At 40.9% G+C, this 12541-nt stretch overlaps 1 protein-coding gene across 7 annotated transcripts in view; it reads right to left on the bottom strand.

The window, feature by feature from the left end:
• The window catches only part of epb41a (erythrocyte membrane protein band 4.1a), a 90539-nt gene that overhangs the window by 25403 nt on the left and 52595 nt on the right, over positions 1 to 12541 (bottom strand). For 3 of the 7 annotated variants that reach the window (XR_014598647.1, XM_084032115.1, XM_084032116.1), the window contains exons 14-16: positions 12082 to 12129; positions 8557 to 8619; positions 5036 to 5206 (exon numbers count right to left, since the gene is read on the bottom strand). Coding sequence is in view for 6 of the 7 variants with exons in the window: in XM_084032115.1 (XP_083888241.1) it covers positions 5036 to 5206; positions 8557 to 8619; positions 12082 to 12129 (282 nt within the window). In the remaining variant the exon portion in view is untranslated. Of the gene's footprint in view, positions 1 to 15; positions 157 to 5035; positions 5207 to 8402; positions 8451 to 8556; positions 8620 to 12081; positions 12130 to 12541 lie in introns of those variants that run through there. The other 4 variants (XM_084032118.1, XM_084032119.1, XM_084032120.1 and 1 more) reach the window with 3 other exon arrangements.

The following is a 12541-nucleotide window of genomic DNA, read 5'->3' as shown; positions in this document are numbered from 1 at the left end:
GACCTCATGTCAGGGATGGAAACTGTGTCTTTAAGCAGTGGGTAGAGGAGAGCGAGAGCCGGCTGACTGAGATCCAGTCTGACCCTGAGTGTCTGGTGGAGGTTGTGGGGAAGAGGATGGAATTGGTGGGGATTTTATTGGGGAGACAGGCCCAGACTTTAAATGGTAAGAGACAGAAGATGAGGACAGAGTTACAAGACAGACACAGAACAACATGTAAAGACATCCAGGTTTGGAGGGTGAGACAGATGAGGAAGGGAGGAGGGGTCAGTGTTCATTGGCTTTAGTTTGTTTTCTTGTATTCTTCAGAATTTCACTGATCATATCAGGCACACCAGTCATGCAAATACATGATCAGGATTAACCCAGCCATGGGATTGATTGGCAGATCAAGCAAGATGACAAAGCCTGCAGCAGCCATTGAGTGGTAAGGTGGATATGTTAGGGGATCCAGGACACAAAGTTGCCAGTATGCTTCAAACAAAGTGGTTGTCACACAAACCTCCTCTCTCTACTCCTGTCTAATGTGGTCCAATAATTTTCATAACTCTTCTGAAATCAAATTGTTGTCTTTGATAGTTGACTTAATGTTTACAACAACAAAAGACAGTTTTTATAAACAGCGCCCCCACTAAAAAATCAGTACCAGTTCAGGTGGAGAGTGGTACTGCAGCAGGGAGACAGAGAGGCTTCCAGAACAAAAATACAAAAAATGACAATAAATCCAGGTGAAGTTCTGGGGGAAAGCTGCTAAAAGCAGTCAGACACAACAGTAAGTGTAGAAAGCTCTGGTTGATTTGAAGTGGTGTTGAGTGGTGAAGAGAACGTCACTCTTTTCCTTTCAGTCCACTTCAGGTTCCTGAGAAACTCGGTAAAACCAGTTTGATCCAGAACCAGCTCAGAATGGTTCTTGTCCTGCTTTAATCTTCTTCTAACTTCACGTGTTGACGCCATCCTCCTAGGTAGTAGCTATGCTAGCTAAATCCTGGACCTGGACTTTATGTTCTGACTGCTGCAAAGTTCAAACCGTCCTCTTGTGGATCCATTCAGTCCTCTAGCAGAGCTACTCACAGATCAGCTCTTATTAAAACAGTCACACTTAAAGTACTGCTGCTACGAAAGCGGTGTCAGACCGCTTTTAGTGGCAGGTATCAGTATACCGCGCAGTAGTCTCAATTTCTCTATTAAGCACATATTTTCCCGCCCTGTGGCCTCAGAACAATAACAAATGTTTGTCTTTGGATAGGTTTTATACAAACTCCTTGATTTGAAGCATACTGAAGCCTTCACGTAGCAGCCAAGCACAGTCTGGTGAAGAGCTGCTTGTCAACAGTAGGCCGTTGCCACAGCCTCCTGTTGCCATTCTTAACTGCTGCACAGTGTTGATCTACTGCAGAAAGCACCAGCTTCAAGTACCTTTACCTCAGACACACCACCAGCTACTCTGTTGGACTTCCGCCCCTGCACACACATACACACACATGCCATCGCCATATCAGAACATTGTGTTAAAATGTGTCCCTGTGTGACTGCAGGTCCATCAGCCATGCTGAAGCAGTGAGATGATATGGAGGAAGCCAACAGCGCCACCAGGTGGAGGATCCGTGTACTTCTACTTGTTAATATGCTGTGTTCTTTGTGGACAACAATATATTGTGTATGTGTCTTGTCAATATTATTCTCCCATGCAAGTCTGTACATATGAACATTTAAAATAGTGTGAATACAGAATGACTCTTGATAACTAACCATACGAAGCCTCAGACCTTCAGGCTCCTGAACGCTGAATATTGTCTTTGTGCCATCACGTGCTAACTTGATCAATTGTATTAGTTCCCTAATAAACCCAATCAAATCTGAATGGCTCTCATATTTGTTTCATCAAGTCTTTTGAGGGAACCTGATCTGAATACCTTTAATATTGAATTTTATATGACGGTTACATATCGCCACACACACACGCGCATTCTAGCTGAGTGGAGCGTCGGTGTGTACAGTCGACGGCAGGCTCGTTGGAGATGAACCATGTCTCGCCTCGAAAAATGTATGTATGTGTGTGTGTGTGTGTGTGTGTATGTATGTGTGTATGTATGTGTGTATGTATGTACAGTATGTATGTATGTATGTATGTGTGTGTGTGTGTGTGTGTGTATATATATATATATATATATATATATATATATATATATATATTGATGTCCTTTGTACTGTCTTTCCTGTCTGTAAAGCACATTATAGCTGCTGGTTTTGAAAAGTGGTATATGAATAATCTTTCTTATTATGATGTAATGATTATTATTGTTATTATTATCAACCACACAATATGAGACTAACTGTAAGTACAATCCAGACTACAATGTATCTTTAAATATTAGAATTAGACAGGATTGCAGTCGTCTGGCTCTAAACGCTGCAGCCACCGGGATCTTGTGAGTTTATTGTTGATCACATGTTCATGACGTCAGAGAATGGGGATCAGGTTGGACACAAATATACCCAGAATGCATTGTGCAGCGATTGCTGGTGATCGAGTCATCTCCAACGAGCCTGATGTGGCACCCTGGTAGGAAAGCCCTAACCCCAGTAGCGACAGCCTTGTTCTGGTCCAGTGAACCGGCGTGACACCGAGTCAGCACCAACAGCAGGACTCTGAAAGTGAAGCAGCTAAATGGAAGTCAGACATGTATGTGCTTGCCCTGCAATATAAACACAAGTTCCATGTACTTGACTTGTTAAGAGGCTTCAATCAAACCATCACAAACTACTTCCTCACCGTGAATCTGAATGGGGTTTTGGGACAAAGGTTTTGGGGTCATTTTTGGATAATAGTTTCTGTTCCTATTGAGTTTGGATGCCCTCATTTTAAGTAGCTCTGTGCAAATGAGTAACAACAATGTACATGTTGGGGTCGATAAAAATATAAACATTTTTATGGATGGCTAATTCATGGCTAACATTAAAATTGAGCTAGCCAGGGAGAATTAATGTCTCTTTAAAACAGATGCTGTGGCCTTTCTATTATCAAACAAAAAGAAATGTGTGAGCTTAAACTACTAAACCAAATTAACAAATGAATAACCAGTGTAGGAATCGCAGTTAGGGGAATACCCCAACAGAATAAGTAAAAGACATTCCAAATAAAAACACATAATTATAAATGTAATTTAAGAAATGCAACACAGTATTTAAATGATATACCAACTGAAAGCACACAGACAGCTGGTGTCAAATTTAAAATGTTTAAAATACATTTAATAGATTCTGGTGGCGAGCGATCGCCAAGCAGTTTTTTAAAATTATCCCGGTAATTTGTCTGCGTGAGAAACACTAGATGTGGCGTGTGCTGCTTTGTCCTCTGACAATGTAAACAGACTGTTCTGTCTCAGTAACGGGCTGAATGTAAAGGAGGACTAAGCTGAATTGTTGTTCTATGGAGTGAAAAGGATTTATCATTCTGACTTCACAGCAGAATATTTCCTTGTTCTTTTTTGAAGATTTGCATCTTCTATTAGTATCTACCTTTTTGAAATGTTCTGTTAGTGCATATAAGAAATATGCCTTTTTCAAGCTGACAGTTAATTTTGATGGCCTTGATGGTTTCTTTGGAAATCTGTAGTTCACATGAGAGAATCTGTGCTTAAAGTTAAAAAGCTGCTATTTAACAATAGTATTTGAATTTAAATACTTCCTTTGTGTTGAATCTACATAAATTCCATCATTTTACATTTAAATATCCATTATAACATACTTTATTCTTAAGAAGAAAGAAAGCGATTAATTGCGATTAATTATGGCAAATTGTGCGATTAATTAGTTCATTTTTTTGATCGATTTACAGCACTAATTTACAATTTACATTTAATAGACGTCTATTTGTCTGTAGCTACTCAGTCTCCTACTAAAGTATGTTCCCATTCAACTAAACTTGACTCTCAATGATTTAGACATTTGGCAAAAAATTAGATTTGGTAAAAAACATTGTGGTTTAGATTAAAATCACTATGAAATTTAAACAAAACACAACTGCATTACTTGGTTCACTACACTAACATCAGTCTCCTGGTTAAAGCCCAGACCTCCTCCCTACGAGGACTCTTTGAAACTAATTTGTGATACGTCAAGACCAAAACATAATCCATCACAAAATACATTTCCCTCTGAAACTTATTCACAATGCTGTTTAGTTGTGTGGGAACATACTTTTAGGATGCCAGGTTGGTGTGTAGAGGTCTATTTTAAACTAATGGGTAATTAAGGTTAAAAAGTGAAAGTTTAGTAGAAAAAAATGGTATTTCGGCAGGCTAAGTGAAGCCTCATAAATCAGAGGCAACTTCTAGTTCTGCATCTGCATTAATATATAAAATTGTTACGTCTTAAGTCGACAGAAAATGCCCTGTTGACATGTCATTTTTTTCTCTTAAAGCGTTTATGTATGTAAAAATTTCTTAAGGCATTCAGAATTGGGAAAGAGAGAGAGAGAAAGAGTGAGAAAGAGAGAGAGCGAGGGAGGGGGAGAGAGAGAGAGAGAGAGAGAGAGAGAGAGTGAGAAAGAAAGAGAGAGAGAGAGAGAGAGAGAGAGAGAGAGAGGGTACAAGCGCCATTGAAATCCTCCCATGAGACAATTAGGGGGAGCTCTAAAAGTTGGCCACTTTTAAGTTATATTTTATTTTTCATACTTTAAGGTTCACAAAATGAAAAAATTATAGTATAAATATGTCAATGTTGTGTGTTTATTTCCTCCTTAGATTTATTGACACAATTCTGTGGTCGTTATACTGTGGCCGCGCTGCACTCTATTTCTAGATGTGCGTAGCCACCATTGAACGGGTCGGCAGGTCACTAGTTTGGTTCCAAATGTCTTTTTTTAAAAGGTATCAATTATGGTGGCGACGCCCATGGCACACACTATGGAAAAATTGTTTCACTGCAGAAGGACTATGCTTTTACATTTTCGAGTCATGTTACCTGTAGGTGCATGAAAGCCTCTATGTGGATGAACGCATGTCTACTCAGAGCAATGAACAGTGCTGCTCACCGCTGGTTGCAGCTGGCCGTTGATGCTCGCCGTGCGGAAAGGCGAGTTGGTGGACAGACGCTTGTCCCACTCACTGGGCCGAGGCTCCGGCACTGACTCCATGAAACTCCTTTTCAGCTCACTGATACTAGTGTGGTGACGCATGATGCCAGTCTGGGTCTTGTCCAGGTCCTTCAACAAGGATGCACAAGTCAGAAGAAGCGGATGGCAGGGAAACAATGAGTGACATCAATGATTCACAAAATGAGAGAAAGGAGGAAAAGAATATAGAACATAGAACTTTTATATGGGACAAAAACAATGAATCACCCAGATTGGATGAAATAACTTTCAAGAATTACAACTAATATGTTGTTCATTTTAAGAGCATGTACTTGGATTGACGTGCATCTGCGGTGGAGAAACTACAATAATAGACGACCAAAAGCACGTCGTCCACTTCTCCCCATGTTGTTGGTTTTATAAACAGCTGGTTCACTGATGGCTTCAGTTCCAGCAGCTCCTCCTTCCTGTTTGACTGTTTGCTGTATTTACATTTCATTTGTGGTTTTAGTTTCGTTTTTTTGTAGGAAGGTTCGTTGTATCCTATGCTAAAGGAGCTCTGAAAGGAAGCATTGGAGCTCCTTTCCTTCAAATTTAGATAATCAGAATGGCTCTTATCATGGCGGCCACTTGTTTACTTCCGGGTCACTTCTTCAGTTTGGAACCTTCCTAAGAAAAGAAGACTATTCCACCGCAGCCCAGGTCTCTCTGTGTGTTGGGTACCAGAATATAACGTTACTATAACAACAGGATGACTCTGTGTGTTGGGTACCAGGATGGACCATTACTCACACTAACAACAGGGCTGTGGTCGAATAGTCTATTTCTCTATCTGTTAAACTGACTAACATCATATCTGTGGGCAGCTGTGGCTTTGAGAACGAGGGAGTCATCATTGGAAGATCGGTGGTTCGATCCCCAGCTCCACAAGTGTCCTAATTGCCTCCGAAGGCTGTGCCTGAATGAGGGTTCGATTTAGGTATGAATGTGTGTGTGTGTGTGTGTGTGTGTGTGTGTGTGTGTGTGTGTGTGTGTGTGTGTGTGTGTGTGAGTGTGTGAATGTTGACTTGTAGTGTAACTAATGGTACAATTTAAACAAGATCAAAAATGATCTGTCTCTCATCCATGACTACTGGAACTATTTATTCTGAAATAAGGCCCCATGGAAGGGGCGGGCCTAATTCTGTAAAAATTAGATGTCAACAGCTGGTTTCAGCCAGTAGACGTTGGTCATTATATTTGGACCAGTCAACAACACTATAATACACAGATACATTGGTTTTCAGCTGAATGAAGTGGTTTATGGGCTTAGTTAATGTTTTGGATGACTCTTTCATTGCTGGTAAACAGGCTGAAGTGGAGAAGAATCATGAAGAGAGGAGTGACATGTCACATTAGTAGCAGGCAGAGGTTGTACAGTTTACAACTACATCATTAGAGCTGCAGATTGATAATAATAATAATAATAATAATAATATCCCTCTGGGTTTGGCACACTGAGTGACAACTCTTGCACTTTGATTCAATGGTAATATAACATATATTAATGAACGCAGCGTCCTAAGTTTCCAAGCTATAACATGTCATCCCTCTCGACTGAAATTATATAAACCAGCACAGACGTGCACGGAAAAGTTCACAGACACACACTAAAAGCATCGAGTCATGAAGAAAATCAAATGAAAACAGACAGGAAGTCAACTACGAGGATCAATAAGTATCCATCTGTGACATCACTGAGACATACATGACTGGGAAAAATAACAGGTCCTTTCTTTTTTAATCTTCAGACAATTGACTACTCAAAGCGAGAAAGGCACTTCAACATAAAGATGACTGCATTCTAGATGAGTCACTTCCAGCATGCTCTCTCACTGACACCGATGGCATATAAATGTTTTCCCCTGTTAAATGTTTTTTCTTTATCTGATGAGAAGGTCCAGGGACAGAGGATGTCATGTTGTGCAGATTGTAAAGCTACATGAATTAATTTTATGATTTAAATATTTGCTTTTCCTGCTTTCACAAGTCAAAATGTCCCTAAATCTACATCTACACATGATGGTAGAATAGCAGAGCATCCACTGACACAACTCCCTGTCTTCTTATTCAAAGTTGTACTTAAACTCATGTAAACATCTTATATCATACATAGTGACCAACAGATAGCATTAGTATTTCCCATGGTGTAAGTCCCTGTTGATTGGGTTAGTGCTATCAGTTTATCAGCGACGTGAATTCAAAATTGGCCCAAATAACGATGCCTAAAGGTAAACGGCAAAAGGTAAAAGGCAAATAAAATGCAGGTTTAAGATGAACACAGCTTCAGCCACTGATGGAAAATGTAAAGGATAATAGTTAATCAGTATCAATCTGCCTGTAACAGCAGTCGCCCAACACAGTCTTATATAGAACTAGATAACTATGAAACCTTTAAAATATCAAATTTTTCGCCAGTCCCCATGAGCTCAGACATTTTTTTCAACTTCTGCATATATTAAGGCCTCCAAAACAGCGACACAAGTCGTGAAAAGTACAGTTTCAATAGGGCTTGTCGGCGCTCGGGCCCTAAATATGCTCATTTGTGTTCAGGGACATTCATTTTCCATTTTTTCAGCACTGAAACAATGTCAATGTAAAGATTATTAGGATCCTTTTTAATGGTGGACACATTACTTAAACACGTCCATGCAACTATGAAACTTCCAGATCTAGTGACATAGAATCAAAGGTAGGGAAGGTGATATGGAAAAATGTCAGATTTTCTGAGAAAATAACCCAGATGATGTCATCAGGGTTCTTTCACACATCAACTACATTCTCCATTACATTTCCAGAGAAAAGTATTTTTTGTGGACCAAACGATCGCAGTTTAAAACTGTTTGAATCATGTGGCTAATGAACTAAACTAAACTAAACTACACTACATAGTTAGGTTTAGGTTTGATACAAACACACAACAAAACGTCCTGCTTCTAAAGGGACACTGACATCAGTCTGCTGGAAAGGTCCTGTTTTTGACCCTTCCACCATCCAGACCACCACAAAATACTAAACATAACTGGCAATGTCGTCCAGTTGTGTGGGGTCATAATTGTGAGGAAACCAGGCTGATTTTTCATACAGACGGTGTTTTTGTAAATGAAAACAGACATATTGTACGTCTGTGTGTGTTGTGAGTGCAGAGAACGACATCACAGCTAATATCTCAGACTATGTCACCATGTTAACAACTTTAACTTTTGTTGAAAAATAATTACTTTCCCAATCATATATATCATGAAGTGAAAATATGAAATCACAAAGAGCGAGTGAAGATACTTGCATGGGAATCAGACAGGAAAATAGTGCATGCCAAGCCTTTAGGATTAAGCTGAAAACAAGGCAAGAAATAAAAAGAAACATGCAAAAATAAAACCAACAGGCAGGCAGAAAAATGTGATGGATAACAATCAGATTAAATATGTGAAGATACAAACCTCCAACATTAAATTGCTATGCCTGATATAAATAGTTTCACCCTCAAGTTTCTGAGCTCTTTTCTGTGGAAAGTCAGGGAAAAGGAAACATTTTAATATTTCATTTCCAATGGAATCCAATGAGGAGCAGCCAGCATGGCAATGACATGAATCACAAAAAAAAAACCAAGAGCTGTGGGGTTGCAGTTCCCAGTGTGCCAAGCTCAGCGGGAAGCTGGTGAGGGATTAATGCTGGGCAGATACACACTGGAATAACATGCTGAGCATGCAGACGATGCTGCAGTATGTCTGCTTGTCACTTCAGGAACGCACACATTTCAAATAACTACAATCACTCTACTTTCACATTAAGATATCTTGGCATGATTGATGCTATCAGTCAATATAAAGCTGTAGCAGCTAAACAACAATCATAGACAAATTGGCAAAATCCTTGAGGGACTGATGCTTTTCCTCAAACAGAAATTAACATGTGAATACCTGGAGGTATTATCACTCTTACAAACATTATTGTCTTTGCTTCTGGAGAAGGAGAAACCATGTTTAATACAGATAGTTGCAGGAAATGATAATGACTTAAAGGAACAGTGTGCAGCATTTAGGGGTAGAAATGGAATATAATATCAATTAATATGTTTTTTTAGTGTACAATCACCTGAAAATAAGATTTTTTGTTTTTTCCCCTTTACACACAAAGCCGACTGAACACTGGCTCTTGACAGGTTCTTTGTGTTTTACCAACATGTATTTCTCGACACACTTTGCACGTGTTCTCACGATACCAAAACTGTGACTTCAATACGATACCCTGCCTAAACAGCTCAGTACCCATACTGAAATGATACTGCAAAAATCCAAAATGCCAGGAAAATCATGGAATAATAGATGACAGAACATGAAACTTAAAATAAATGTTCCTATTATTTAAAAATGTTAAATGTATGAATTAAATGTGTACATGGTATGTAGTACAATCATATCCCCTGTACTTGAGTTTATGATTCTTTTGAGTTAACGTCATATTTACAACCAGATATAATAAGATTTCTTTTATAAACAGCGCCCCCATCAATGCATCAGTACCCATTCAGGTGGAGAGTGGTACTGAAACAGGGAGACAGAGAGGCTTCCAGAAAAAAAGACACAAAGGGCCCTAGTTTCGTAGACCAGCGCAGGGCGGCGCAGGGTGGCGCAGCCGGCGCAGTGCAAGTTTCGACCCGCGCAGCCTTGCGCACCATCAGTTTGGCAGTTTGGTGGATCGCCTGCGCCAAGATGGGTGTGGCGGCGCAGCAGGGGGAGGCGTCACAGATTCAGCTTGGCGTAGCGGAAGTTTCGTGGCAAAAAGCCTCGCCGAGACTGCGCTGAAAGCTCGCCAGCTCCGACCTGGTCTACTTTCGGCGCAAGGCGTAAATAAAGTCCATTGGGCGCGTTTGGGATCGCATGCATTTGCGCCGATGCATGCACGAGACTTGAGAGGATCCGCCGGAACTCGTCATAAACACGCCAAGTTCCCACCACGTCAAGTGGTGCACTTCACGGACTTTTTTTTTTTTTTTTTTTTTTTTAACTTTATTAATAATTGTATACATAACAAAAACTATCGCGCCAGGGGAAACTTCACGGACTTTGCACAAAGAATATGGCCTGCCCAGTGGCGCTGGCTTTCTTCGTCGCTGACGAACTCGAGCCGAGGCATTTGAAGTCCCGTTGTTGACGGAGGCTGAGGAATTTTCTCACGTGGGAAATACCACGTGATAATTCTAACCAACTAGGGCAACGTTGAGGGGAGTGTCTTATGTCCGCACTTATTTCAGACCATCTGCAGAGAAAAGCATGCGAAGGGAGGTACCTGGAGATACCGCAAGTTTTTAAAGTCATGTGACATGTCGCAAAGGGAAGTTATCACCAGCATTTGTGACGTTTTTTTCCCAGAATGCCTTGTTTTGCGAGGCAAATGCATGCGCATGCTTGATTCCAAACAAGCCTTCTGATTCAATGCGAATCACAGCTGGCAGATCGGAAGTTTGGCGGACCGGCGCGCAGTGCGCACACGTCACCGAGACCTCACAGGCAGGTTTCACAGTTCCAGGCACATTTAAATGCAATAAATAATCACAACAAACACTATTTAATGAAACTAATTGAATCAACACGTGAATTTATATCTATATAGATTGTCCCGTCACATCTGACGTCAGATCAAAGGCGGATGGCACGCGTAACGTAAACTCAGCCTCTCGGACCAAAACATCTCCCTCTCTCTCTCCTGTTTTTTATAATATGGGCATCGTTATTATTATGATACGCGCGCACAGCGCGTGATGAGCGTGGTGGGAGCAGCGGCGCTGCTTCTGTCATCGGGTTGTCAAGTGACGGAACTTGCACTGAACCTCCCCTAACGCATTAAAGGAGAGGAGAGGAGCTCATTTGATTGGTGAAGATCTGAATCGGCTGTATTAATCCCAGTCCACGCCTCGTCTCCTCCTCGTCTCCCACTCACGCCTTCTTCTCCTCCCTCTTTCCCACTTGCGCCGGTGGGCGAGACGGGAGGTGTGCCTGCGCGAGCCTGCGCGGTGCACGAAACTTGCAAAGTCCAGGCGGACACACCCCGTCGGCGCGGTGCAGGTGCGCTGAAAGCTGACTGCGCCTGGTCTACGAAACTAGAGCCCTAAATGATAATAAATCCAGATGAAGTTCTGTGAGAAGTTTATGAGGGAAAGCTGCTAAAAGCAAGAAGACACCACAGTAAGTGTAGAAAGCTCTGGTTGAGTTGAAGTGGTGTTTGTGAAGAGAAAGTCACTCTTTTCCTTTCAGTCCACTTCAGGTTCCTGAGAAACCCGGTAAAACCAGACTTCAACATGGCTCTCTGGTGGATTATGTGTTGATGGATTGCAGGAGATACTTGGAGAGATTCAGAAAAGATGCTGAGTCTCACTTATCAGAACATCTGGTCGCTAATTAGAGCCGCATTTTTATTTTCCTAGTTTAATGAATGGACTTCTGCTGATCCAGAACCCCATCAGAGTGGTTCCTGTCCTGCTTTAATCTTCTGCTAACTTCATGTGTTGACTCCATCCTTCTAGTTAGCTATGCTAGCTAAATCCAAACCGTCCTCTTGTGGATCCATTCCGTCCTCTAGCAGAGCTGCTCACAGATCAGCTCTTATTAAAACAGTCAGGTTTAAAGTACCACTAAGAAAATGGGGTAACGGACCCTTTTTTTAAATATGGATCACCATATTATTCTAGTATCAGTATACCAGGCAGCACTAGATGGGAGTTTCAGTTGGTTACAATCTTTATCCTCACTACTAGATGTCCCCAGATACTACACACTGCACCTTTAATAAGAACTTGCATGATGGATTGATTTCTCCTTGGACAAGTACAAGCCTTCACAGAAAGACAAACAGCCATAAATCATAAGAGCAGTTGGTGTCTCTGCAATGGAAAACAGGCAAATCAAAGGTCTCTTTAAGTGTAAGTGATGAAGGGATGAGGAAGAGCGTTTCAGGAGCGTGCTAACCTTCCTCATTCGCACAATCTCCATCTTTGTTTTGTCCTGAGGAGAGTGCTGCTCCACCATCAGAGGAAAGACACAGTTAAAGTCCTGTTTCAGTCCAACTTGGCAACAACACATTTGTAATTCAGTAAAAAAACAAAAAAACAACAACTGACATAACATACAACTTGACCATATACTGAAACAGAAAAAAACATCATGATGTGGCAAATTCATTAGTGCTTTTCTCCTAGAATGTTAGAGTGATGAAATGGAAGTACAATGTTTTGTACTTGTCATGTCCTGTAGACATTTCACATTAAAAGGTTATTAAATATATTACATATGACAGTATACATTTGTCAGCCATACTGCTTATATAATAGCTCTCTCTCTAATGCCTTTGACTCAGAACTCTATTTTCACATTCTTGTTTTTATATTTATGTTACAGAGTGTATTTTGCTGACTCACTGCTGCTGTGT

Source organism: Eutrigla gurnardus, assembly GCF_963514095.1.
Source record: "Eutrigla gurnardus genome assembly, chromosome: 17".
Taxonomy (NCBI): Eukaryota; Metazoa; Chordata; class Actinopteri; order Perciformes; family Triglidae; genus Eutrigla; species Eutrigla gurnardus.
The sequence above is the reverse complement of the archived record's forward strand: the minus strand, read 5'-3'. Positions and strand labels throughout refer to the sequence as shown.